Source organism: Oncorhynchus masou, chromosome 9 (assembly GCF_036934945.1).
Source record: "Oncorhynchus masou masou isolate Uvic2021 chromosome 9, UVic_Omas_1.1, whole genome shotgun sequence".
Taxonomy (NCBI): Eukaryota; Metazoa; Chordata; class Actinopteri; order Salmoniformes; family Salmonidae; genus Oncorhynchus; species Oncorhynchus masou.
In genome coordinates, this window is record NC_088220.1 from 88,896,560 (window position 1) to 88,923,958 (window position 27,399).

Here is a 27,399-nt window from a genome sequence, read left to right on the forward strand (position 1 = left end):
ACAAATAGACGTTTATAAGCTATCCAGAACACAAATAGAGAGAGGTTAGTCATACAGGGGGTTGATTATTGATCCACAACCCCATAAAGAGAGGTTAGTCATACAGGGGGTTGATTATTGATCCACAACCCCATAAAGAGAGGTTAGTCATACAGAGGGTTGATTATTGATCCACAACCCCATAAAGAGAGGTTAGTCATACAGGGGGTTGATTATTGATCCACAAGCTCTAACAGTAACCCCCCCTCCCTCCCCCAGCTCTTAGTTGTAACAGTAAAATTAATTTGTAAGCTGAAAATACAATAGTTTTACTCATAATTAAATCAAAGATCAGAATTAACCATCAGAATCCTTTTAAAGAAACGAGGTGTAGTAAGACACCTTTTCACCTTAGTTGTAACAGTAAAATCTGGTGGTCAACATGAGGATCATAGTGGTGGTGAGTCCTTTAGAGAATGACGCTGACGTCTTACTCCCGTCCCCTCGGAGTACCCCCTTTACCACAGACTCAGTGGGCCAGCAGTCTCAGGAGATCCTGTCGAAACCGTACCCCAGTGAAGGCGTACAGCAGCGGGTTGAGGCAGCAGTGTGTGTACCCCAGGCTCTCTGTCACCACCAAGGCCTTATCCAAAGTAGTCCGGGACTGGCAGCTCAAACCAGAGTCCAACCCCCGATCCACCAGGGTCTTCACCTAAACGTCACAGTGGAGAGAAGTCAATGTTCCCTACAGTTTATACTGCACTTCTTTGACCTTTGTTCTGGTCAAGAGTAGTGCACTATATAGTTCTATGTACTTTGTACTATATTATAGTCAAGAGTAGTGCACTATATAGGGAATAGGGGACCATTTCATTCACATGCAGTGACTTTGCGTTATCGTTGATTTAAAAACAAAAACAGTATATTCTACATGTTCTTGACTAGATAATTTTTTTTTTGAATGTCAAATAAATTAAATGAAACGTATGAATCAATAAATGAATAAATCAGTTCACACCAGCATGGTGATGTTGTAGGGCAGCCAGCACAGGCAGAACACAGCAGTGACTAGTGCAGCCAGCCTGATGGCGCCCTCTTTCTCCAGGCTGCGCTGACCTCTCTGGCTATGGTGCAGGGTGACCGCCACCGCAGCGTAGCAGTAGGTCATGACCCCGAGAGGCAGGAAGAAACACAGCACGTGGGTCAGGAGCCGCTCCTGGAACAGAGGTACAAATACATCCCTTGGTTTACTAGATTGAGACACCAGTGATCCGTCCAGATGACACCCTATTCCCTAGATGGTGCTCGCCTACGGAGCTGTGAGGGGAACGGCACCACAGTACCTCCAGGCTCTGATCAGGCCCTAGACCCAAACAAGGGCACTGCGTTCATCCACCTCTGGCCTGCTCGCCTCCCTACCACTGAGGAAGTACAGTTCCCGCTCAGCCCAGTCAAAACTGTTCGCTGCTCTGGCCCCCCAATGGTGGAACAAACTCCCTCACGACGCCAGGACAGCAGAGTCAATCACCACCTTCCGGAGACACCTGAAACCCCACCTCTTTAAGGAATACCTAGGATAGGATAAAGTAATCCTTCTCACCCCCTTAAATGATTTAGATGCACTATTGTAAAGTGGCTGTTCCACTGGATGTCAGAAGGTGAATTCACCAATTTGTAAGTCGCTCTGGATAAGAGCGTCTGCTAAATGACTTAAATGTAAATGTAATGTATTCCCTATATACACTTTTGACCAATAGTGAATAGGGAGCCATTTGAGATACAGACAACTGCATCTGTTCTTTGCTTTGACGGTCTAACTCCCTGTCTCTGGCTGAGAGATACCATCCAGGTCTAACTCCCTGTCTCTGGCTGAGAGATTCCATTCCCTGTCTCTGGCTGAGAGATTCCATCCAGGTCTAACTCCCTGTCTCTGGCTGAGAGATTCCATCTCTAACTCCCTGTCTCTGGCTGAGAGATTCCATCCAGGTCTAACTCCCTGTCTCTGGCTGAGAGATTCCATCCAGGTCTAACTCCCTGTCTCTGGCTGAGAGATTCCATCCAGGTCTAACTCCCTGTCTCTGGCTGAGAGATTCCATCCAGGTCTAACTCTCTGTCTCTGGCTGAGAGATTCCATCCAGGTCTAACTCCCTGTCTCTGGCTGAGAGATTCCATCCAGGTCTAACTCCCTGTCTCTGGCTGAGAGATTCCATCCAGGTCTAACTCCCTGTCTCTGGCTGAGAGATTCCATCCAGGTCTAACTCCCTGTCTCTGGCTGAGAGATTCCATCCAGGTCTAACTCCCTGTCTCTGGCTGAGAGATTCCATCCAGGTCTAACTCCCTGTCTCTGGCTGAGAGATTCCATCCAGGTCTAACTCCCTGTCTCTGGCTGAGAGATTCCATCCAGGTCTAACTCCCTGTCTCTGGCTGAGAGATTCCATCCAGGTCTAACTCCCTCTCTGTCTCTGGCTGAGAGATTCCATCCAGGTCTAACTCTCTGTCTCTGGCTGAGAGATTCCATCCAGGTCTAACTCCCTGTCTCTGGCTGAGAGATTCCATCCAGGTCTAACTCCCTGTCTCTGGCTGAGAGATACCATCCAGGTCTAACTCCCTGTCTCTGGCTGAGAGATTCCATCCAGGTCTAACTCCCTGTCTCTGGCTGAGAGATTCCATCCAGGTCTAACTCTCGGTCTCTGGCTGAGAGATACCATCCAGGTCTAACTCCCTGTCTCTGGCTGAGAGATTCCATCCAGGTCTAACTCCCTGTCTCTGGCTGAGAGATTCCATCCAGGTCTAACTCCCTGTCTCTGGCTGAGAGATTCCATCCAGGTCTAACTCTCTGTCTCTGGCTGAGAGATTCCATCCAGGTCTAACTATCTATCTCTGGCTGAGAGATTCCATCCAGGTCACAAGCCAATGAAATAACTGGATCAGAGAAATGAAGTGCTGAGCCGTTTGAGGGGAACCCACCGTCAGATCCCAGTTGTTTGCATGGAGACCGTGACTGTGAAAGAAGCACGAGAGCCGAGTCGGGTCTATGGGACTCTCCCCTACAGACAGGAACACAGCATTGGGAGCAGACAAGGCCAGACAGACCAGCCACAGTGCCAGGCATGTGAGGTGTACATTCCTGGGGCGTCGGCTCTGGAGGCTGGTGATGGCATGCACGATGGCCAGGTAACGGTCGAAGCCGATACATGCCAGGAGGAGACTCCCACAAAGGAAGTTGAGTCGGTTCATCAGCCCAATCAGTTTACACAGAACGTCTCCGAACACCACTCCCAAGGACACCTGTGCCAGTGCGAAGGGGAAGGTGGCTAGCAGCATCAGATCAGCCAGGCCCAGGTGTAACAGATAGATCTCTGTAATCCGCAGGAGGCCACGGCGTTTCAGCAGCACCGTTAACATCAGCCCGTTACCTGGTGGAACCAGAAGATAATACACATCGAGACTGTTACCTGGTGGAATATAAACCAGACGATAATACACATAAAGACTGTTACCTGGTGGAACCAGAAGATAATACACATCAAGACTGTTATTAGGTAATGTTATACCTGGACTATTGGAAGATCCCGTAGGAACACCAGGCTGTAGACCAGTGGTTTGAACACAGTATGAAACAGGTGTGTGTGTACCTGTCAGCCCCAGGAAGAACACCAGGCTGTAGACCAGGGGTTGGAACACAGTATGAAACAGGTGTGTGTGTACCTGTCAGCCCCAGGAAGAACACCAGGCTGTAGACCAGGGGTTGGAACACAGTATGAAACAGGTGTGTGTGTACCTGTCAGCCCCAGGAAGAACACCAGGCTGTAGACCAGGGGTTGGAACACAGTATGAAACAGGTGTGTGTGTACCTGTCAGCCCCAGGAAGAACACCAGGCTGTAGACCAGGGGTTGGAACACAGTATGAAACAGGTGGAGACCTGCTCCGTCATTACAGGTGTACTCAGTATCACTGCTACTGTTGTCAGGAGTCTCCAGCAGCTCTGAGTAGTTATCAAAGCCATAGAAAAGACCCCCGTCCTCAAATGAGCCCTGAAAAACAAGTTGAAAATCAGGTTAAAAAGCAGATTGTAAATCATGTTTCGCTGGTGAAAGTTATATATTTTGTTGTTGTTGTTGGATGTACTTTTACTTTACACCTCACAGCTTGAAGTCCTGAAATCCTGTCAATGTCCATTGTAGCTCTTTGACAAGATAACAAGATGATGACGTTGTTGTTTCAATGTAAAATGTTTTGTGGCTTAATTGCTTTTAATTGGTGTGGACAAGTGCAGTGAAAAGAGGTAGGAAAGAGGAAGCCCAGCAGTATAAAAGAGAGAATGTGTCTTTCCTCTCTGTAGAGATATAACACAAATAGACATTTTCACTTCCTCTCTTACGGTAAGTAGTACATGGATCTGTGATCAGGCATCCGTAACCAATTCACCCTTCTTATGATTTTATTTTACCTTTATTTAACTTGGCAAGTTAAGAACAAATTCTTATTTTCAATGACGGCCTAGGAACAGTGAGTTAACTGCCTGTTCAGGGGCAGAACGACAGATTTGTACCTTATCAGCTCAGGGGTTTGAACTTGCAACCTTCCGGTTACTAGTCCAACGCTCTAACCACTAGGCCACCCTGCCGCACCGATGCTATTCAATCAAACATGCATTGCTCTGTTGTTGTTACGAAATAGCTCTTTTTTTTTAGCCATGGTCAGAATCTAAGTGGCTGTAATAATCCCGGCTGTATCACATCCGACTCTGATTGGGAGTCCCGTAGGGCGGCATACAATTGGCACAGTGTCGTCCGGGTTTGGCCGGAGTAGTCTGTCGTTGTTAATAAGAATTTCTTCTTAACGGACTCGCCGAGTTAAATAAAGGTTACACATTGTACAGATAAAAAAAAAAAATAATACAGGGATTTAAAACATCATTTATTCTGTCAAAACCATTACAATAAACTAACCAATTGAATATTACTGTTTCATTTCAATAGATTTACATTTTCTAAAGTAATAAGATACAGTGCACATTATATAAAAAATGTTTTAACCTTCAATTAAAAAAGGATATTCTTGTCCTGTTAACTCAAGAATCAGAACAACCAAATATGGTAAACCCACACTTCTAGCTCTGGAGGCAATCCTCATTTACAAAAATAATCTGCTCAGACCTGCATGGATGTAATGCATTCAGTTAGCCAGACTCACCTCATCATAAGTCATTGTTTTTTTTTAGCTTGTTATAGTAATTTCAGGTGACCCTGATGTGGTGTGAGTAATGCTGGGTTTGGGTTTTATATCCCTTGAACCCCCTCCCAATGCTATAAACAGACAAGAACTATTCAACCAATGCAGTAGTCACTTCCTCAATAGGCTTGTTTATGATGCGCCCATGAGTGATCTGATTGATTATAGTTGGCTAGTAGGGTTAAATTGGTTCATAAAGTTATGAGCTTTAACGAAAAGCGTGATTTTTATTCCCTCCCGTGTTCTATTCATCAGATCAAATAGAAGAGGAACTAATGAGGTAGTTAAGCTGGAATTAATTGATGCAAATGAGGGAGTTATGCATTAACATAAGTGTTTAAACAATGTTTAGAATTTGCACAATTTAGATTTGGAACATTTCCTTGGGTTTAGGTTTTATATCCATTGAACCATGAGCAGTTCATCATGACTTATCATGCATGCGTGTTATTTGATTCACCTTTAGATTTGACATTTAAATAAAATGGAAGTGTATTTTACTTGTGTGGTGCATATATGGGTGGCAGAGGACAAACGAAAACACAGGCATGCCTTCTTTAACTACATCTGAAGAAAAGGGATAGCTAGACTACGATACTGAGAAGTATTAAACTTGCTGAATATTGTGAAGTTATTGTGCTGTGTGTTGTACACGTGTACATCGTGTGTATTAAAGAAGAGAGCGTGCCCCCCCCCCAGGTGATTGTTATGGTATTGAATCAGGTGATGAGGACGGACAGAGGGAGGGTTTAAATAGGAGGGGAGGCCATCTTGGGCTTTCTGTTTCAGACCGAACCGCAGCTTGACAGCAGAGAAGTCCACAACAACCCAACAGATCATCTCAACAATACACGGTGACTGTTCACTTAATCCTCTCCTCGTTGACGATATTTCACCTGATAAAAATATATATATGTCGCGATCACTATTTCTATGTAGGGTGTATCTTGTTGTTATGCTCTCGGCGTTAACGTTAGTTGATTCTGCGTCCCTTCTGGTTTTAACCTTAGTTAGCATTAGTTAGCATTAGTCAGCTAGGGTCGCTAACTAAATCTTTAGGTCGTTAACTAACGTAGGTAGTAACTACATCGGGAAAGTGATGTTTATTTAATACTTTTAACAGTTTGTTTCTAAATATGTGATTTTTATGTTGACTTTTCTCCAAATATCCACCTGGCATAAATGACGTTTTTGTTGCCGTTAGCTAGCTAGCTAACGTTTCGTTATCAATCAAATGCATTTATAAAGCCCTTTTTTCCATCAGCAGATGTCACAACATGTTTCTACCGAAAGGAGACCGTCTCAAACAGCAAACAGCCAAGTAATGCAGATGTAGAAACACTGTGTCCAGGAGAAACACCCGAGATAATGTTAGCTAGTTAGCCACAGTCTGCTAACTGGTAGCTAACTAACACACGGCTAGTTAGTTAGCAAGTTTAGCTAGTTAGATATTATCTCTAACGGGTTCAAGGTGCACCACGTTTTGACAACATTTTGGGGTCTGTTATGTGTATGTTTTGTAATAACAATGCATGCAGCAATTAGCTACTAGTGAGACTGTATTAAACGCACCACTCCCGGCAGGTTAACTTGTAGCTGGCTAGTTGACAAACTAACTAGTTTAAGGCGTTTAGTTAGTGACATGGTTTGGTTAACTAACTAGCTACAACTCCGCTGTGAACTGAACTTGATAACTAGCTAAGTTTGCTACCTGACTTCTCTCCCGTGATGAATGTGTAAACCCTGTGCCACTCTCCTCCTCTACCTCAGGGTGAAGAGTTGTGGGGATGGAGGTATTTGAGACAGGTGTGACGATGCAGCTTCTGGCGTAAGGCGCTCTGACCGGTGCCACACCAAGCCGCCATACACCTGAGTTATTTTTTATTTTGTTTCGTGTCAGTCATTTTGTAGACTTTTTTTTTTTTTGATGAGATGTTCCGCAAAGAACAATACTATTGAGGAACAGGAGAGGAGACGATTGCTTCTAATTACATTTGTTTTGGATAACAGCCTGTGAGAAGTCAGACTATTCCTCAAGATTTACCCCCCCCCCCCTCCCCCACCACCACAATCAGAATAAGGACAGTGGCTTGGATAATTAACTAGCCATGAGTACCGCCAGTACCCAGAACCCAGTGACACTGGGCCATTCCAACCAGAATGGCCAGCTCCGAGGCCCGGTGGTGAAGCCTGCAGGAGGCCAGGGCAGCGGAGGAGGCAGTCATCAGACACAGCAGCCCAGCCATATGAAGCAGGCTGCCAGCACAATCAACAACGGCACTGGGCCGAGCAGCACCCAGCTGGCTAAAGCTACCCCCACAGCCAATACTGTCATCAAGTGAGTCCTAGTTCATTTTGTACAGTGTCCGAATGGCTCTCAAGCGTTCTCTTTTGGCGGTGTACTCATAAGTCATATTTTCCCACAGACCTGGAGATGACTGGAAGAGGAATTTGACGCTCCCTCCAAAAGACACGAGGATGAGAACTTCGGTAAAGACATGCTCCCTTTTGAATAAAATGTACTTTAAACTGTTGTAGTTATTGCCGTGGTCTAGTGTAAAGGGCGTTTGTTTAGCTTTTTATTTATTTAACCTTTATTTAACTTGGCATGTCAGTTAAGAACAAATTCTTATTTACAGTGACGGCCTACCAAAAGGCAAAAGGCCTCCTACAGGAGCGGGGCACTGGGATTAAAAAAATACAATACAAATACAGGACAAAACACACATCACAACAAGACGGGCAACTTACATAGAGTAGCTTAGCATGAGCAAAAAGAGTGTTAGCTTAGCATTTTGTGTTGCATCCCTGAAGCTGCCTCTGACTGGGCTTGAACCAGGGTCCTCTGTCTGCCCAACACACGTGACTGTCTGCTTGACAACGTACAAACCAGTTAAGCTATAGAAAAGGATCCAATTCTCCAATTCGATAGCGCCTCTGGCAACATTTTGAGTGAGCTTTCTTATGTTACTCTGGGGCAGTAGTAGTTGGGTTCTTATGTTACTGTAGGGCAGTAGTAGTTGGGTTCTTATGTTACTCTGGGGCAGTAGTAGTTGGGTTCTTATGTTACTCTGGGGCAGTAGTAGTTGGGTTCTTATGTTACTCTGGGGCAGTAGTAGTTGGGTTCTTATGTTACTCTGGGGCAGTTACTCTGGGGCAGTAGTAGTTGGGTTCTTATGTTACTCTGGGGCAGTAGTAGTTGGGTTCTTATGTTACTCTGGGGCAGTAGTAGTTGGGTTCTTATGTTACTGTGGGGCAGTAGTAGTTGGGTTCTTATGTTACTCTGGGGCAGTAGTAGTTGGGTTCTTATGTTACTCTGGGGCAGTAGTAGTTGGGTTCTTATGTTACTCTGGGGCAGTAGTAGTTGGGTTCTTATGTTACTCTGGGGCAGTAGTAGTTGGGTTCTTATGTTACTCTGGGGCAGTAGTAGTTGGGTTCTTATGTTACTCTGGGGCAGTAGTAGTTGGGTTCTTATGTTACTCTGGGGCAGTAGTAGTTGGGTTCTTATGTTACTCTGGGGCAGTAGTAGTTGGGTTCTTATGTTACTCTGGGGCAGTAGTAGTTGGGTTCTTATGTTACTCTGGGGCAGTAGTAGTTGGGTTCTTATGTTACTCTGGGGCAGTAGTAGTTGGGTTCTTATGTTACTCTGGGGCAGTAGTAGTTGGGTTCTTATGTTACTCTGGGGCAGTAGTAGTTGGGTTCTTATGTTACTCTGGGGCAGTAGTAGTTGGGTTCTTATGTTACTCTGGGGCAGTAGTAGTTGGGTTCTTATGTTACTCTGGGGCAGTAGTAGTTGGGTTCTTATGTTACTCTGGGGCAGTAGTAGTTGGGTTCTTATGTTACTCTGGGGCAGTAGTAGTTGGGTTCTTATGTTACTCTGGGGCAGTAGTAGTTGGGTTCTTATGTTACAGTAGTAGTTGGGTTCTGGGGCAGTAGTAGTTGGGTTCTTATGTTACTCTGGGGCAGTAGTAGTTGGGTTCTTATGTTACTCTGGGGCAGTAGTAGTTGGGTTCTTATGTTACTCTGGGGCAGTAGTAGTTGGGTTCTTATGTTACTCTGGGGCAGTAGTAGTTGGGTTCTTATGTTACTCTGGGGCAGTAGTAGTTGGGTTCTTATGTTACTCTGGGGCAGTAGTAGTTGGGTTCTTATGTTACTCTGGGGCAGTAGTAGTTGGGTTCTTATGTTACTCTGGGGCAGTAGTAGTTGGGTTCTTATGTTACTGTGGGGCAGTAGTGTTGGGTTCTTATGTTACTCTGGGGCAGTAGTAGTTGGGTTCTTATGTTACTCTGGGGCAGTAGTAGTTGGGTTCTTATGTTACTCTGGGGCAGTAGTAGTTGGGTTCTTATGTTACTCTGGGGCAGTAGTAGTTGGGTTCTTATGTTACTCTGGGGCAGTAGTAGTTGGGTTCTTATGTTACTCTGGGGCAGTAGTAGTTGGGTTCTTATGTTACTCTGGGGCAGTAGTAGTTGGGTTCTTATGTTACTCTGGGGCAGTAGTAGTTGGGTTCTTATGTTACTCTGGGGCAGTAGTAGTTGGGTTCTTATGTTACTCTGGGGCAGTAGTAGTTGGGTTCTTATGTTACTCTGGGGCAGTAGTAGTTGGGTTCTTATGTTACTCTGGGGCAGTAGTAGTTGGGTTCTTATGTTACTCTGGGGCAGTAGTAATTATAAGCCTCCAATGTTAAGTTGATTCAATGTCAATCCGATGTACAACAGGACGTAACGGCAACTAAAGGCAATGAGTTTGAAGACTACTGCCTGAAGAGGGAGCTGCTGATGGGAATCTTTGAGATGGGCTGGGAGAAACCCTCTCCAATACAGGTACGTTAAGAGCTCATGTGCTACGTAGCAGCTGCATACAGCACACTGAATGCATGGTATGTGTATCAGCTCTTGTTCATGACTCTGTTCTATCTCATTACCAAAAAGCCATTGTAGATGGAGAAGGCATCTTCTGTAAGGGGGAGTAATTAAGAGCGCCGGCTCTCTCTCTGAACATAAACACGTGGCGGTTGCGGGACGGTTTTGGACGCATATGGACCTTGCATATCGGTGTGAATAAAGTAAAAAGTTAAATAGATACATTTTAATTATTTTACCTTTTATTTTACTAGGCAAGTCAGTTAAGAACAAATTCTTATTTACAATGACGGCCTAGGAACAGTGGGTTAACTGCCTGTTGAGGGGCAGAACGACAGATAGGTACCTTGTCAGCTCGGGGGTTTGAACTTCCGGTTACTAGTCCAACGCTCTAATCACTAGGCTACCCTGCCACCTTGATAGGGTCAGTGTTCCCGCGTGGCCATATCACAGCCATTGTTTATGGAAGACGTGGCGACCACCTATATTAATTAGCTATCTAGAAGCCCCTAACACCTGTGACGGAATGTAGTTTAGTAGGATGGAGGCTGTATGGATCTGTAACTGCTACAGTGTAGTTTAGTAGGATGGCGGCTGTATGGATCTGTAACTGCTACAGTGTAGTTTAGTAGGATGGAGGCTGTATGGATCTATAACTACTACAGTGTAGTTCAGTAGGATGGAGGCTCCATAGCTATATGGATCTGTAACCGTTAGTGATTAAAGATAAGGGCCAAATGATTGGGGGGGGGGGGGGTCCAATCTGAGCCCTGAGAGCTGCAGTGCTCCTGCTTTTCTGTGTAGTTCGTTGGTTGATTTGAATGGCATGACACTGATTGGCCAAGAGATTCCACTCACCTGGTGGCGTCTCAGCAGAGGTCTGAATGAATCTCTGATAAGAGGGGAGTGGGGGGCGGTGGATGACCACCAGCAAGGTGTAGAGGTGTTCCAAAAGAAGCCCTATTCCCAATGTAGTGCACTAATATAGGTATTGAGATGCCATTTGGGACTCGAGCGGACATCAAGTCCCTGGGTTCTCGATGGGATAGGTGGACCCTAACGTGTTGCATTCCTCTCTAGGAGGAGAGCATCCCCATAGCGTTGTCTGGGAGGGACATTCTGGCCAGGGCCAAGAACGGGACAGGAAAGAGCGGAGCCTACCTGATTCCCTTACTGGAACGCATTGACCTGAAGAAGGACTGTATACAAGGTGAGATTCCACTTCATGACATTTCCTTAGTTTTAAACAGATGTAAGTCACATCTATGACCATTGCCTTAGTTTTAAACAGATGTAAGACACATCTATGACCATTTCCTTAGTTTTAAACAGATGTAAGACACATCTATGAACATTGCCTTAGTTTTAAACAGATGTAAGTCACATCTATGACCATTGCCTTAGTTTTAAACAGATGTAAGTCACATCTATGACCATTTCCTTTGTTTTAAACAGATGTAAGTCACATCTATGACCATTGCCTTAGTTTTAAACAGATGTAAGTCACATCTATGACCATTTCCTTTGTTTTAAACAGATGTAAGTCACATCTATGACCATTGCCTTAGTTTTAAACAGATGTAAGTCACATCTATGACCATTGCCTTAGTTTTAAACAGATGTAAGTCACATCTATGACCATTGCCTTAGTTTTAAACAGATGTAAGTCACATCTATGACCATTGCCTTAGTTTTAAACAGATGTAAGTCACATCTATGACCATTGCCTTAGTTTTAAACAGATGTAAGTCACATCTATGACCATTGCCTTAGTTTTAAACAGATGTAAGTCACATCTATGACCATTGCCTTAGTTTTAAACAGATGTAAGTCACATCTATGACCATTGCCTTAGTTTTAAACAGATGTAAGTCACATCTATGACCATTGCCTTAGTTTTAAACAGATGTAAGTCACATCTATGACCATTGCCTTAGTTTTAAACAGATGTAAGTCACATCTATGACCATTGCCTTAGTTTTAAACAGATGTAAGTCACATCTATGACCATTGCCTTAGTTTTAAACAGATGTAAGTCACATCTATGACCATTGCCTTAGTTTTAAACAGATGTAAGACACATCTATGACCATTGCCTTAGTTTTAAACAGATGTAAGTCACATCTATGACCATTGCCTTAGTTTTAAACAGATGTAAGTCACATCTATGACCATTGCCTTAGTTTTAAACAGATTGAAGTCACATCTATGACCATTGCCTTAGTTTTAAACAGATGTAAGACACATCTATGACCATTGCCTTAGTTTTAAACAGATGTAAGTCACATCTATGACCATTGCCTTAGTTTTAAACAGATGTAAGACACATCTATGACCATTGCCTTAGTTTTAAACTGATGTAAGACACATCTATGACCATTGCCTTTGTTTTAAACAGATTTAAGTCACATCTATGACCATTGCCTTAGTTTTAAACAGATGTAAGACACATCTATGACCATTGCCTTAGTTTTAAACAGATGTAAGACACATCTATGACCATTGCCTTAGTTTTAAACAGATTTAAGTCACATCTATGACCATTGCCTTAGTTTTAAACAGATGTAAGTCACATCTATGACCATTGCCTTAGTTTTAAACAGATGTAAGACACATCTATGACCATTGCCTTAGTTTTAAACAGATGTAAGTCACATCTATGACCATTGCCTTAGTTTTAAACAGATGTAAGACACATCTATGACCATTGCCTTAGTTTTAAACAGATGTAAGTCACATCTATGACCATTGCCTTAGTTTTAAACAGATTTAAGTCACATCTATGACCATTGCCTTAGTTTTAAACAGATGTAAGACACATCTATGACCATTGCCTTAGTTTTAAACAGATGTAAGACACATCTATGACCATTGCCTTTGTTTTAAACAGATGTAAGACACATCTATGACCATTGCCTTAGTTTTAAACAGATGTAAGACACATCTATGAACATTGCCTTAGTTTTAAACAGATGTAAGTCACATCTATGACCATTGCCTTTGTTTTAAACAGATGTAAGACACATCTATGACCATTGCCTTAGTTTTAAACTGATGTAAGACACATCTATGACCATTACCTTTGTTTTAAACAGATGTAAGACACATCTATGACCATTGCCTTAGTTTTAAACAGATGTAAGACACATCTATGACCATTTCCTTAGTTTTAAACAGATGTAAGTCACATCTATGACCATTGCCTTAGTTTTTAAACAGATTTCCTTTGTTTTAAGTCACATCTATGACCATTGCCTTTGTTTTAAACAGATGTAAGTCACATCTATGACCATTGCCTTAGTTTTAAACAGAAGTAAGACACATCTATGACCATTGCCTTAGTTTTAAACAGATTTAAGACACATCTATGACCATTGCCTTAGTTTTAAACAGATGTAAGTCACATCTATGACCATTGCCTTAGTTTTAAACAGATTTAAGACACATCTATGACCATTGCCTTAGTTTTAAACAGATTTAAGACACATCTATGACCATTGCCTTAGTTTTAAACAGATGTAAGACACATCTATGACCATTGCCTTAGTTTTAAACAGATGTAAGTCACATCTATGACCATTGCCTTAGTTTTAAACAGATGTAAGTCACATCTATGACCATTGCCTTAGTTTTAAACAGATGTAAGTCACATCTATGACCATTGCCTTAGTTTTAAACAGATTTAAGTCACATCTATGACCATTGCCTTAGTTTTAAACAGATTTAAGTCACATCTATGACCATTTCCTTTGTTTTAAACAGATTTAAGTCACATCTATGACCATTGCCTTAGTTTTAAACAGATTTAAGTCACATCTATGACCATTGCCTTAGTTTTAAACAGATTTAAGTCACATCTATGACCATTGCCTTAGTTTTAAACAGATTTAAGACACATCTATGACCATTGCCTTAGTTTTAAACAGATGTAAGTCACATCTATGACCATTGCCTTAGTTTTAAACAGATGTAAGACACATCTATGACCATTGCCTTAGTTTTAAACAGATTTAAGTCACATCTATGACCATTTCCTTTGTTTTAAACAGATTTAAGTCACATCTATGACCATTGCCTTAGTTTTAAACAGATTTAAGACACTTCATGACATTGCTTTGGGTCTCAGTAAACCAACTGTCTTCAGTAGAATTGAAAATGCTGATTTTGTGAAAGTGACAGACTAGTCTGATCTTTGTATAGACTAATGTACCCCCCCCCCCCCCCCCCAACCTGCCTTCTATCTCTGTTCTGTGGTTCAGCTGTGGACATGATAGTTTCGTAGGGAGGCTGTATGGGTCTAACTGCTACAGTGTAGTTTAGTAGGATGGAGGCTGTATGGGTCTAACTACTACAGTGTAGTTTAGTAGGATGGAGGCTGTATGGATCTGTAACTACTACAGTGTAGTTTATAGCCCGTTGTCCTACCCCAACCTGACTTGCGTCTGTATGTTGTGGTCCAGCTGTGGATATAGGTCCAACAGCGAGCTGTGCTGCAGGCTAGGACCTCTGTGTAGGCCTCTGTATGATATAATGCAGTGCCTTCGCTATTCAGACCCCTTCCCCGCGTTTTGTTTGGTTACAGCCTTATTCTAAAATATATAGTTATTTTTAAATTCCCTAATTTATCTACACACAATACCCAATAATGACTAGGCAAAGACAGTTTCTTAGATTTTTTTTTGCAAATGTAATAAACAAAGTAACAAATTATTTACTTAAGTATTCGGATGCTTTGCTTTTAGACTTGAAATTAAGCTTTGGTGCTTCCTGTTTCCATTGATCACCATGGAGATGTTTCTACTACTTGATTGGAGTCCACCTGTGGCAATTTCAATTGATTGGACTTGATTTGGAAAAGCGCACACCTGTCTATGTAAGGTCCCACAGTTGACAGTGAATGTCAGAGCAAAAACCAATCCATGAGGTAGAAGGAATTTTCCGTAGAGCTCCAACACAGGATTGTGTTGAGGCACAGATCTGGGTAAGAGTACCAAAACATTTCTGGCGCATTGAAGGTCCCCAAGAACACAATGGCCTCCATTGTTAAATGGAAGTTTGGAACCACCAAGACACTACTTAGAGCTGGCTACCTGGCCAAACTGAGCAGTTGGGGTAGAGGGCCTTGGTCAGGGAGGTGACAAAGAACCTGATGGTCACTCTAACAGAGATCTAGAGTTTCTCTGGAGATGGGAGAACCTTTTAGAAGGACAGCCATCTCTGCAGCACTCCACCAATCAGGCCTTTATGGTAGAGTGGCCTGATGAAATACGCTTGGAGATTGCCAAAAGTCACCTGAAGGACTCAGACCATGAGAAACAAGATTCTCTGGTCTGATGAAACCAAGGTTGAACTCTTTGGCCTGAATGCCAAGCGTCACGTCTGGAGGAAACCTGGCACCATCCCTACAGTGAAGCGTGGTGGTGGCAGCATCATGCTGTGGGGATGTTTTTCAGCGGCAGGGACTGGGAGACTAGTCAGGATCGAGGGAAAGATCGTTCATGACAACCTGTTCCAGAGCACTCAGGACCTCAGACTGGGGCGATGGTTCACCTTCCAACAGGACAACGACCCAAAGCACACAGCCAAGACAATGCAGGAGTGGCTTCAGAACAAGTCTCAATGTCCTTGAGAGGCCCAGCCAGAGCCAGGACTTAAACCCGCTTGAACATCTCTTTAGTGACCTGAAAATAGCTGTGCATCCACGCTCCCCATCCAACCTGACAGAGCTTGAGATGATCTACAGAGAAGAATGGGAGAAACTCTCCAAATACAGATGTGCCAAGCTTGTAGAGTCAAACCCAAGAAGACTGTTCCAGAATTCTTCCTATGACATTGAGTTCACCATATCAGTCACTGGCTTCATCAATAAGTGCATCGATGACGTCGTCCCCACAGTGACCGTACGTACCCCAACCGGAACACATGGATTACAGGCAACATCCGCTCTGAGCTAAAGGCTACCGCTTTCAAAGAGCGGGACTCTAACCCTGACGTTGATGAAATCCCGCTTTGCCCTCCAACGAACCATCTAACAGGCAAAGCATCAATACAGAACGAAGACTGGATTTGCCAACCGCCCCAACAGATCCACAGATGCTGCAATCTCTATTGCACTCCACACTGCCCTTTCCCACCTGGACAAAAGGAACACCTATGTGAGAATGCTGTTCATTGACTACAGCTCAGCGTTCAACACCATAGTTCCTTAGAAGCTCATCAGTAAGTAAAAAAAACTTTGGGACTAAACACCTCCCACTAAAGACCTCCCTCTACAATTGGATCCGGGACTTCCTGACGGGCTGCCCCCAGGTGGTAAGGGTAGGTAACAACTAGTGATGCACCGATATTACGTTTCTGTCCAATAGCCAATATTTTCTTTGACAAAAAAACGATGCCATGATCCAAACACACCAAGACAGTTGTGAAGAGGGCATGACTACACCTTTTCCCCCACGGGAGACGAAAAAGATTTGGCATGAGTCCTCAGATCCTCAAAGTCTATAGCCTCCACATTGACTCTGTACTGTAATACCCTGTATATAGCCTCCACATTGACTCTGTACCGGTACCCCCTGTATATAGCCTCCACATTGACTCTGTATAACACCCTGTATATACCCTCCACATTGAACACCCCCTGTATATAGCCTCCACATTGATATACCCTGTATATAGCCTCCACATTGACTCTGTACCGTAATACCCTGTATATAGCCTCCACATTGACTCTGTATCGTAACACCCTGTATATAGCCTCCACATTGACTCTGTACCGTAATACCCTGTATATAACTCTACATTGACTCTGTACCATAACACCCTGTATATAGCCTCCACATTGACTCTGTACCGTAATACCCTGTATATAGCCTCCACATTGACTCTGTACCGTAACACCCTGTATATACCCTCCACATTGACTCTGTACCGGTACCCCCTGTATATAGCCTCCACATTGACTCTGTACCGGTAGCCCCTGTATATAGCCTCCACATTGACTCTGTACCGGTAGCCCCTGTATATAGCCTCCACATTGACTCTGTACCGGTAGCCCCTGTATATAGCCTCCACATTGACTCTGTACCAGTACCCCCTGTATATAGCCTCCACATTGACTCTGTACCGTAATACCCTGTATATAGCCTCCACATTGACTCTGTACCGAAATACCCTGTATATAGCCTCCACATTGACTCTTGTACCGTAATACCCTGTATATAGCCTCCACATTGACTCTTGTACCGTAATACCCTGTATATAGCCTCACTACTGTTAATTTATTGTTGCTCATTAATAATTTATATTTTGAACTGCATTGTTGGTTAATAAAGGACTTGTAAGTAAGCAATTCACTGCATTTGGCGCATGTGCCAAGTGAAATGTTAATTTTTACTAGGTTTTAATCGCTGCCAAGGTGTTTCAACAAAGTTCTGATTAAAGGGACTGAATACGTCTGTAAATGTGATATTTAGGTTTTAATTTTGTTAATACAATTTATAAAATTAACTTTTTGCTTTGTCATTTGTGTGTTATTGTGATGTCATTGCGGGGTATTGTGATGTCATTGCGGGGTATTGTGATGTCATTGCGGGGTATTGTGATGTCATTGCGGGGTATTGTGATGTCATTGCGGGGTATTGTGATGTCATTGCGGGGTATTGTGATGTCATTGCGGGGTATTGTGATGTCATTGCGGGGTATTGTGATGTCATTGTGTGTAGATTGCTGAGGATTTATTTTATTGAATCCATTTTAGAATGTCGTATCGTAATCGAATGTGTAAAAAGTCAAGGGGTGAATCAGCAAATATATTGTTCTCTCCTCCTCTAGCTATGGGCATCGTTCCCACCAGAGAACTGGCATTGCAGGTGAGCCAAATCTGTATCCAGATCAGCAAACACATGGGAGGGGTCAAAGTCATGGCCACAACGGGTGGCACCAACCTCCGCGATGACATCATGAGGCTCGACGAGACAGGTACATCACACCTGTCCAGGAGCCAGTTGTTCAATTTATCTTGACTCGAGTCTGAAATGTATGATGATGCTAGGCTTATGCTTCTCAATTGCGTTATTCTTTGTAGTTCACCTTGTGATTTTGTTAATAATAATTCTAATCTTTTGTCTCTAGTACACGTTGTGATTGCCACCCCTGGGAGGATCCTGGACCTCATCAAGAAGGGTGTGGCCAAAGTCAATCAGGTCCAGATGATGGTTTTGGATGAGGTGAGCTGTGGTGTTAGTTTACCATGAGGTTCCTTTTAAGTCCCGGCGTCTCAACAGAACTTACTTTACCCATCTACTGTAGATCCATTTATGTCCTTGTCTCTGCCCCCCCCCCCCAGGCAGACAAGCTGTTGTCCCAGGACTTTGTTGTGATGATGGAGGAGATATTGAGCTACCTGCCCAAGCAGAGACAGATTCTGCTCTACTCTGCTACCTTCCCTCTCAGCGTGCAGAAGTTCATGGTAAAATCTGGATTCTGATTAATGGGGCCTTTTTTGGGGGGGTTGGACTAGCCTTAGTTTTTAGTGTGCGTCTGTGAACAATGAAAGCCCTGTGTTGATTTCTACAGTCCTGCTGCATTGTGCAGTAAAAACGCTTAAGTCGTTAATTTTGACTCTGTAATAGAATATTAAAGGTCTTTCCATTGTCTTGCTTTGTATATTTTTTGTTAATAGTTAAAATATTAATGGTGGACTAACGACACACAGCGGGACGTCTTCCTGCTTACAAACATCAACAACGTAGTCTGGTCATGACCCTCCATAAACCGTCTCAATGCTTTGTGATGTGAAGTTATTTCCTGTGTCTCAGAACTCCCACCTGTCCAAGCCCTACGAGATCAACCTGATGGAGGAGCTGACCCTGAAGGGGGTCACCCAGTATTATGCCTACGTTACAGAGAGACAGAAGGTCCACTGTCTCAACACGCTCTTCTCCAGGGTGAGTGCTGTCACTGCAACCCCTTGTACCCTGACCCTGAAGGGGGGGTGGGGGGGTCATCCAGTATTATGCCTACGTTACAGAGAGACAGAAGGTCCACTGTCTCAACACGCTCTTCTCCAGGGTGAGTGCTGTCACTGCAACCCCTTGTACCCTGACCCTGAAGGGTGGGGGGAGGGGGTCATCCAGTATTATATAGCCTCGGTTACAGAGACATGGCCACTGTCTCAAGACATTTTCCAGGGCCCCTAACTCCTACGCTACAGAGCAAAGCTGACTCTGCCGTCTGCCCCCCCCCCCCCCCGGCTGACTCTGCCCCCCTTCTCTCAACCGTTGTAGCTGACCCAGTCGGCTGAGCGCTGCCCCCCCCCCCCTATTTTCCTCCCTCCATGTCGGATTTCACTTGATACCTGTGAAAAGTGAAAAGGAAAACTGTTTGCCAAATTATTTTTTCCAAACTACAAAATAGTGGTTGTGCAATTTATCTCAACTAGTGGCACCTGCTGGTCAAACTAATTTAAATCCTAGAAGTCCCCCACCCTTTAACGCGTTGCCCTTTTGTCTTCTATCAAACTGACCGGGTGGTTGTTCGTCAAAACGAGGTTTCGGACGTTGTTGATCACCTTCTGATAGTGATACAGGCATCGGCACACTGCTTAGGGAGTTTCAACGCGGACCTCAGTTAAATGTCCCCCCCCCCCCCCCCCCCAACCCTTTTTTTTTTAACCCCAATTTTGTGGTATCCAATTGTTTGTAGTTATCTTATTTAGCAAAAAGACTAAAGGCTGGTTTATACTACATGTGTTTGTAAATTTAATCTGGAGTGCCAGTGTGTTCTGGGCATTCGTAGACTCAGAGCGTTGTCAGGTTTTGTTCGTAAATTCAGAGCACACACTGGACGCTTTGGTCGAGGAGAAGGGCATTCTGCTCTTAACAGCAGGCAAGCATCCACACTAACTGGCTAACATTTGCTAGCTTGCTAGCTACTTCCAGACACAAATGAGAGAACAGCTCACTGACAATTCTACTTGCCCTAGTATAACTGGTTAGGCTGTTATGTTATCCAGAGTGTTGGTGACTGACTGTGCTGCTGGCAAATGGAATTACTCATTTCTTTTTGCCTAAGTTAACTGGCCATATTCAACGTGTGTTGAGCGTTTGTAAATGTTTCAGTTATTCTGCGCTCTGGCACTCAGATGAGATTGCTCTAAAATCAGAGTAGATAGTCAGAGCAAATTTACCACCTCAGTCTATCGACACGGTGACAACGAAGTCTATTGAAATATTTACTTGCATAGCGGAGTCTTTTGTTTAGACATGTAGCTCGTTAAACAGTGAACCATAATCCCAACTCATGGCGTTTACTACTCTGCAGGTAGCTAGCTAACATCAGGCTGTAACTAGCAATGCTAACGGATCTGAGATAGGAAAACTATTAGTACACTGATCAAACACGCAACGTTAGCTAGGTAACCCTTTACCTTGAAATGAAAAGGACACAATTAGAAGCATGTATAAACGGAATGTCGCTAGCTTATACTCTTACCGGTATACATGGTCGGACCTTTCTCCCTCTGTCACCAATTCCATGGTTGCCCTAAAATGTTAACCTGAGACCGGTTTTATACAGTATCCATCTGTTTTCTCTTTTCGTCTCAGTGTGCGTATTTGCAATAGCTCCTGCCATTTCTCCATCTCCTTAGCTATCATACTCTAATTCCTCTGATTTCTAAACTCTGTCCACCAGAAAGTGAAGAGCAACAGTTACGTAGTTCCACTACATGATATATTTTTTTAAATGCCTATAGACAGAAGCATGCTACATGGCAGACCAATCCGAACTCATCTCTCAGCATGTCTAGCCCACCCATTATTTCAGCCAATCATGGCTAGCGGGGGAAGGTTCATGACTTTTTCTTTGGCTAAATGAACTAGGCTTGTAATTTAACAAGCTTGTTTGTATTTACAGAGGACATGCTCATTAGTTATTAAAGCACACGAGAGTTCACATTTCTGCCCAAAAAAAGGCATTTTGATAAAAATATAACTGGCGTACAGAAGCAGCGTGTGAATTTCAGCTTTTGTTTTTGATGCTCTTGTTTGTATTAATTTGGGATCTATCGCATCCCGCTACTGTCCCAGACTGTTTGGAAATATTTCTTTATCTACTTTTGTACTATGGGGGTTAGTAGATTGACACAGGCTAGTGCTTTTGCTGTTCGTTAGGCCTACTGACAAAGTAAATGTGGAATTGGATAAGGCGTCCGTGTCCGTCTTCACTGTGAGACCGGATCACGCGATGAGATGCCTTATGAGTTTCTTCAACGCACAGAACCCATGGCGGACACAACGGGTGCATTACAGCCACGTAAAGGCGACGCCAAACTGAAATTCGAGGCATTGTCAAGTGCTTGTCAAATTGACGTGTGTGTACAGCCTGTGCAAAAAAATAAAAAAAAGAGCTGAGCTTGTGCCTTTTCAAGCGACTTTTTCTTTTTTTCAAATCATCGTTCGTCGCATCATGCAGCCTTGCAATGTGTTAAAAATCTCAACATACTGTGGAACGACTGAAGATGATGAACTCGTATAGGACTACGTATTTATTTAACCGCTCAACACAGAACAGCCAAATCATTTGGGGGGGAAAAAAATATCCTTCTCTATTTTATTCGGCTTTGTTCAATTGTATTCTTCATAAAATAATGCCAAGGGATCCAAAGCAAACCTTGTCTGCTAAATGAACTAGTGAAGCCCAGTCATATGGCCTAGTCAGATCAGGACCTAACACTTATATGGCCTAGGTCCTGATCTGTAACACAAGGACAACTCAGAAGGATGTTTTTCTGAAATAGACTACATTTTATTCATGTTTCTTTAGATAAAGGATGTTTCTAAAATAAAGGATTTATTGTGATGGTGTTTCCTCTCTCCCCACTCAGCTCCACATCAACCAGTCTATAATCTGTTTCCTCTCCCCACTCAGCTCCACATCAACCCGTCTATAATCTGTTTCCTCTCCCCACTCAGCTCCACATCAACCAGTCTATAATCTGTTTCCTCTCCCCACTCAGCTCCACATCAACCAGTCTATAATCTGTTTCCTCTCCCCACTCAGCTCCACATCAACCAGTCTATAATCTGTTTCCTCTCCCCACTCAGCTCCAGATCAACCAGTCTATAATCTTCTGTAACTCGTCTCAGAGGGTGGAGCTGCTGGCCAAGAAGATATCTCAGCTGGGCTACTCGTGTTTCTACATTCATGCCAAGATGAGACAGGTCAGCCCAGGTTCTAGTGCACTGCTTCCTCACTACCCCAGGAGCAGCTGACTAAGCTTAACATAACAAATGGACCCTACATAGTGCACTACTTTAGACCAGGAGCCCTATGGGTAGTGCACTACTTTAGACCAGGAGCCCTATGGGTAGTGCACTACTTTAGACCAGGAGCCCTATGGGTAGTGCACTACTTTAGACCAGGAGCCCTATGGGTAGTGCACTACTTTAGACCAGGAGCCCTATGGGTAGTGCACTACTTTAGACCAGGAGCCCTATGGGTAGTGCACTACTTTAGACCAGGAGCCCTATGGGTAGTGCACTACTTTAGACCAGGAGCCCTATGGGTAGTGCACTACTTTAGACCAGGAGCCCTATGGGTAGTGCACTACTTTAGACCAGGAGCCCTATGGGTAGTGCACTATTTATGGAATAGGGGGCCATTTGGGATGCCTCATTGCTGTTGATCAGATGTCAGCTTGTTTACCTCTGGTTTATGCTCAGGGCTGATGAGATGGCTCAGCTCGGGCCCCAGTCTTTGCGTTGGCCAGGCTCGGGCCCCAGTCTTTGCGTTGGCCAGGCTCGGGCCCCAGTCTTTGCGTTGGCCAGGCTCGGGCCCCAGTCTTTGCGTTGGCCAGGCTCGGGCCCCAGTCTTTGCGTTGGCCAGGCTCGGGCCCCAGTCTTTGCGTTGGCCAGGCTCGGGCCCCAGTCTTTGCGTTTTTATGAGGAGAACAAGCCTTTCTTTGGACCAGATTAGACTGTACCAGACTTTCATTCTGTTTTGACCAGACCCAACATCTCCATGGTTAAGTTAGTCTGAAAACCACGAGTCTACTTGTCTGTCTCTTTGCAGGAGCACCGTAACAGAGTGTTCCACGACTTCAGAAACGGGCTCTGCCGGAATCTGGTCTGCACAGACCTCTTCACAAGGGGTATCGACATTCAGGCGGTGAATGTGGTGATCAACTTTGACTTCCCCAAGCTGGGAGAGACGTACCTGCATCGCATCGGCAGATCTGGTGAGAACCTTGGCTTTTCTCAAGCGGGACTTAATAAATGTCATTTGAAGGAGGTCTCGGCAGTTTGTTTATTATTATTTTTTTAGTTTTTACCTTTATTCTACTAGGCAAGTCAGTTAAGAACAAATTCTTATTTTCAATGACGGCCTAGGAACAGTGGGTTAACTGCCTGTTCAGGGGCAGAACGACAGATTTTGTACCTTGTCAGCTCGGGGATTTGAACTTGCAACCTTTCGGTTACTAGTTCAACGCTCTAACCACTAGGCTACACTGCCGCCCCGTTTTAACCTCGCCTACTCCACCCCCTCAGGTCGTTTTGGTCACCTGGGTCTGGCCATCAACCTGATCACATTCGATGACCGCTTCAATCTGAAGGGCATTGAGGAGCAGCTGGGAACCGAGATCAGACCCATCCCCGGCAGCATAGACAAGAGCCTGTACGTCGCAGAGTACCACAGTGAGAACGGAGAGGTCAAGCTGTGAGGTGGAGGACGAACAGAGGTGAAACTGTCTCTTCAATCAAATGTATTTTATAAAGCCTTTTTTTTTTTTAAATTATATATCGAATATTTTTTTAGAATGTGTCCTTGAAAGACGTCACGCGAGATGGGAGGCTTGGAAACGAACCGGATTTATTTAACTGTACAAGCTCTTTGAGACATGTGACATGTGTTTTCTTGAGGAATGCTTACCAAGTAAAATGTCAGCTACTAAACATGTTCATGGGTTTCAGATTGTTTGTACTCACTGAAAGCAGGAGGAGAAATGTTTGACTCGTCATACTAAACACAACAGCGATACTGTTTCTCTCCTCTGCAGATCAGATGAGACCCCCGTCCCCCCTCCCTTCTGTGTCCTGGACTATTTTTTTTTTTTTTTTTTTTTTTTTGGATATCTAACTTCCCGTCGGTCTTCCTTCCTGTTTTTGGGTGCCACCTCATGGAAACGTGTACGATCTGTGAGGGACAACAAACCTGCAGAGGAACTCGTGATGTCCCTGTTCTAGGGTCCTCTCTCTGCTGCGATGCACTGAAGACTACGACTACTCCTACAGTACTGGGAGGAGGGAGGCAGGGAACGTGGAGAACTGTCTTTCAATGGAAATGGATTTGATCATTTCCATCTTACTCCTCCTGCTCCAATCTACCCTGAGCACTGCCTGCCAGTCAGCACTTACCCCTCCCGGGCTCCCTCCTCCCTGACCCCTCCCGGCTCCCTCCCTCCCTGACCCCTCCGGCTCCCTCCCTCCCTGACCCCTCCGGCTCCCTCCCTCCCTGACCCCTCCGGCTCCCTCCCTCCCTGACCCCTCCGGCTCCCTCCCTCCCTGACCCCTCCGGCTCCCTCCCTCCCCCCCCTCCGGCTCCCTCCTCCCTGACCCCTCCGGCTCCCTCCTCCCTGACCCCTCCGGCTCCCTCCTCCCTGACCCCTCCCGGCTCCCTCCTCCCTGACCCCTCCCGGCTCCCTCCTCCCTGACCCCTCCCGGCTCCCTCCCTCCCTGACCCCTCCCGGCTCCCTCCCTCCCTGACCCCTCCCGGCTCCCTCCCTCCCTGACCCCCCCGGCTCCCTCCCTCCCTGACCCCTCCCGGCTCCCTCCCTCCCTGACCCCTCCCGGCTCCCTCCCTCCCTGACCCTCCCGGCTCCCTCCCTCCCTGACCCCTCCCGGCTCCCTCCCTCCCTGACCCCTCCCGGCTCCATCCCTCCCGGCTCCCTCCCTCCCTGACCCCCGGCTCCCTCCCTCCCGGCTCCCTCCCTCCCTGACCCCTCCCTCCCTCCCTGACCCCCTCCCTCCCGGCTCCCTCCCTCCCTGACCCCTCCCTCCCTGACCCCTCCCTCCCTGACCCCTCCCTCCCGGACCCCTCCCTCCCGGCTCCCTCCCGGCTCCCTCCCTCACTCCTCCCCTGGCCCCCTCCTCCGTTCTTCCTTTCCGATCCACCTCCTTTGTTGTCCTTTTGTTTGTAGCTCTTTGTATGAAGTGCCTTAACAAGCAGCTTGTTCTGAAGTAATAACCCGTTCTCCGTCTCTGTGGAAACATCCGTCCACCCACGGTGTTACTCATCACGTAACACCACTTTATGTTCCACACATTGAATCAACACCCATCCTACCACTTTTGATGTTCAGTAAGACACATTGCATCAAGGTTTAGGCCGTTTTTCTATAGTTGGATGGAGGGTGGATGAAATAAGTTCTGCTGCTGGCTCGGCTGCAGTGCCCCAGAATATTGACAAGTATATGAAGATGATCCACGGCGGAGAAAGGCCCTGGATGAAGATGACAGCTCAAGGAGCAGGATGTTTAGAGGCTCCTATTAGAACGCAGCCAGAGTGCAGACTAGTTCATTAGGATCCTAACGTTCCTCGAGCTTCACAATCAGAACACTAAGAACTGATCTATTCTAGAACTGGAACGTTAAGTAGCTCCACCCTCCCCGGAGTGTCCGGGGGTTCCTTCCTGTTCGGGAGGACTTATCTACCTACCGTACGATGCAAAGGAGAAGAAATGGGTGGTGTTCCTGTTGCAGTTTGACGTTCTTCTGGGTGGGCAGTTGGTCACTCCACTTTATTCTCCTTGATGTGCCACAGCTAAACCATCTTGGCACCCTGTACACTTTGTAAATACTTGATTTCATTTTTAATAGTTTTAAAAACAAGTTTAAAAGGCTGGTTGACATGTTGAGGATGAGCTGAAGCATCTTTAAGTTTTGAATCTGGTCAGGACTGGAGATGATATTTTTCCCCTTTATACTCAAACCCCCTTCACAGAACGAGCTGCAACGATGGCCTGTTTAGTCAGTGAAGTCCTGATTTCTCGACGAGCACGCTGTGTTCGGATGTGGTCCATGACCATTTAGTTGTCACATTGTGTATGATGAAATGTGTTCCTTGTGCTTTTTAAAGCTCGGATTAAACTACAGTTTCACCCTTTTGACATTTGATAATCAATGCAGTTGTTCAAACGTGTTACATTAAGTTTAGATTTCTTGTTTTAAATAATATTCCTCTATTTTCCTTCCAGTGTTGACAGAATGTCCCTCTAGACAGGTGGTAAAGGATCAGAGCAGCATAATGTTATGTTCCTCACCAGCCTTTCCTCCTTCGACTGACTCAACAAGCCACAACCCCCTGCGAAGAGTGACTGTTATTATTATTTAAAAAAAAAAAAAAGGTCAATGAATATTGTATCATGTAGTTGAAGCGACGTGCAGCTCAAATTGTCTCTGAGGAGTGACGTATATGAATGGGTATCTGATCTACACTCTAGCTGTTAGGTTGGTCTGTGTGATCGGCAATGGGGGACGTCACTATCGCTGCAAGTATTAGAGAACGTTATACGGTTTTATTCTTCTTCCCTCACGTTAAACCAGTTGCTTTGTATCTGAACAAACCATCAGACCCCTCAATGTAGCAGGGGAAGACGTTTCTGTGCTTCACGCAAGTCAGCTGGTTAGAATTACACAGCAGTTTGTAGTTTTGTTGTACAATATGAAGTTCAATCCTTAGTGGTGTGGACGGACGGCGTTTCAGAGTTATGGTGAGTCGGGGAACAGGCCAACACGCCGACTGCTCGGCCGTCCCTGTACTGAAACCAGCCTGCTGGACTACAGATGCGCTCAGTGTTTCATTTTGTTTTAACCCCAAACAGGAGGATAATAGACTTGCAGTTTGGGAGGGGGGCCTATTAAAAACCATGTATTGCCCTCTTTACACCAGAGTTGGGTGAAGATCCCTGTCTGAGCCTAGTTAAGGTGAAGCCTGCCACGTGGAGAATATTAGAGCTTTAAGCTACAGCAGCTCTGAGCACAGCATCTAGGGGTTTCTCCTGGGGAGGGGGGATGGAGAGGGGGGGGGGGTGTCTCCTGGGGAGGGGGGGGATTGGGAGGGGTGTCTTCTGGGGAGGGGTTTCTCCTGGGGGGGGGGGGTTGGGAGGGGTTTCTCCTGGGGTGGGGGGGGTTGGGAGGTGTCTTCTGGGGAGGGGTTTCTCCTGGGGTGGGGGGAGGTGTGTCTTCTGGGGAGGGGTTTCTCCTGGGGGGGGGGAGGTGTGTCTTCTGGGGAGGGGTTTCTCCTGGGGTGGGGGGGGGGGGGGAGGTG

General features: G+C 45.1%; 2 protein-coding genes across 2 annotated transcripts in view; one reads left to right on the plus strand and one right to left on the minus strand.

Moving 5' to 3' along the window:
• Positions 1 to 264: 264 nt before the first annotated feature.
• LOC135546746 (C-X-C chemokine receptor type 5) overlaps positions 265 to 27,399 on the minus strand; it is a 31,991-nt gene continuing 4,856 nt past the window's right edge. Inside the window, 5 exon segments of the mRNA XM_064975399.1 lie at positions 265 to 499; positions 501 to 691; positions 998 to 1,195; positions 2,947 to 3,395; positions 3,834 to 4,014. Coding sequence (XP_064831471.1) covers positions 391 to 499; positions 501 to 691; positions 998 to 1,195; positions 2,947 to 3,395; positions 3,834 to 4,014 — 1,128 coding nt within the window. The 3' untranslated portion in view covers positions 265 to 390.
• Positions 5,983 to 26,237, plus strand: ddx6 (DEAD (Asp-Glu-Ala-Asp) box helicase 6). Its single transcript, XM_064975397.1, has 13 exons — positions 5,983 to 6,069; positions 6,986 to 7,553; positions 7,642 to 7,705; positions 9,931 to 10,035; positions 11,155 to 11,284; positions 17,905 to 18,051; positions 18,205 to 18,299; positions 18,419 to 18,541; positions 18,891 to 19,019; positions 22,179 to 22,295; positions 23,146 to 23,311; positions 23,622 to 23,812; positions 24,131 to 26,237. The coding sequence occupies exons 2-12, from the start codon at positions 7,324 to 7,326 to the stop codon at positions 23,792 to 23,794; spliced, it is 1,479 nt and encodes a 492-aa protein (XP_064831469.1). The 5' UTR covers positions 5,983 to 6,069; positions 6,986 to 7,323; the 3' UTR covers positions 23,795 to 23,812; positions 24,131 to 26,237.

What these genes read in the sequence shown, in the direction of transcription:
- ddx6 (XM_064975397.1), top strand. Translation starts at nt 7,324, where the DNA reads ATGAGTACCGCCAGTACCCAGAACCCAGTGACACTGGGCCATTCCAAC. An exon ending in TCAGCGTGCAGAAGTTCATG is followed by an intron (nt 18,542 to 18,890) that starts GTAAAATCTGGA and finishes CCTGTGTCTCAG; the next exon opens with AACTCCCACCTGTCCAAGCC. An exon ending in TTCATGCCAAGATGAGACAG is followed by an intron (nt 22,296 to 23,145) that starts GTCAGCCCAGGT and finishes GTCTCTTTGCAG; the next exon opens with GAGCACCGTAACAGAGTGTT.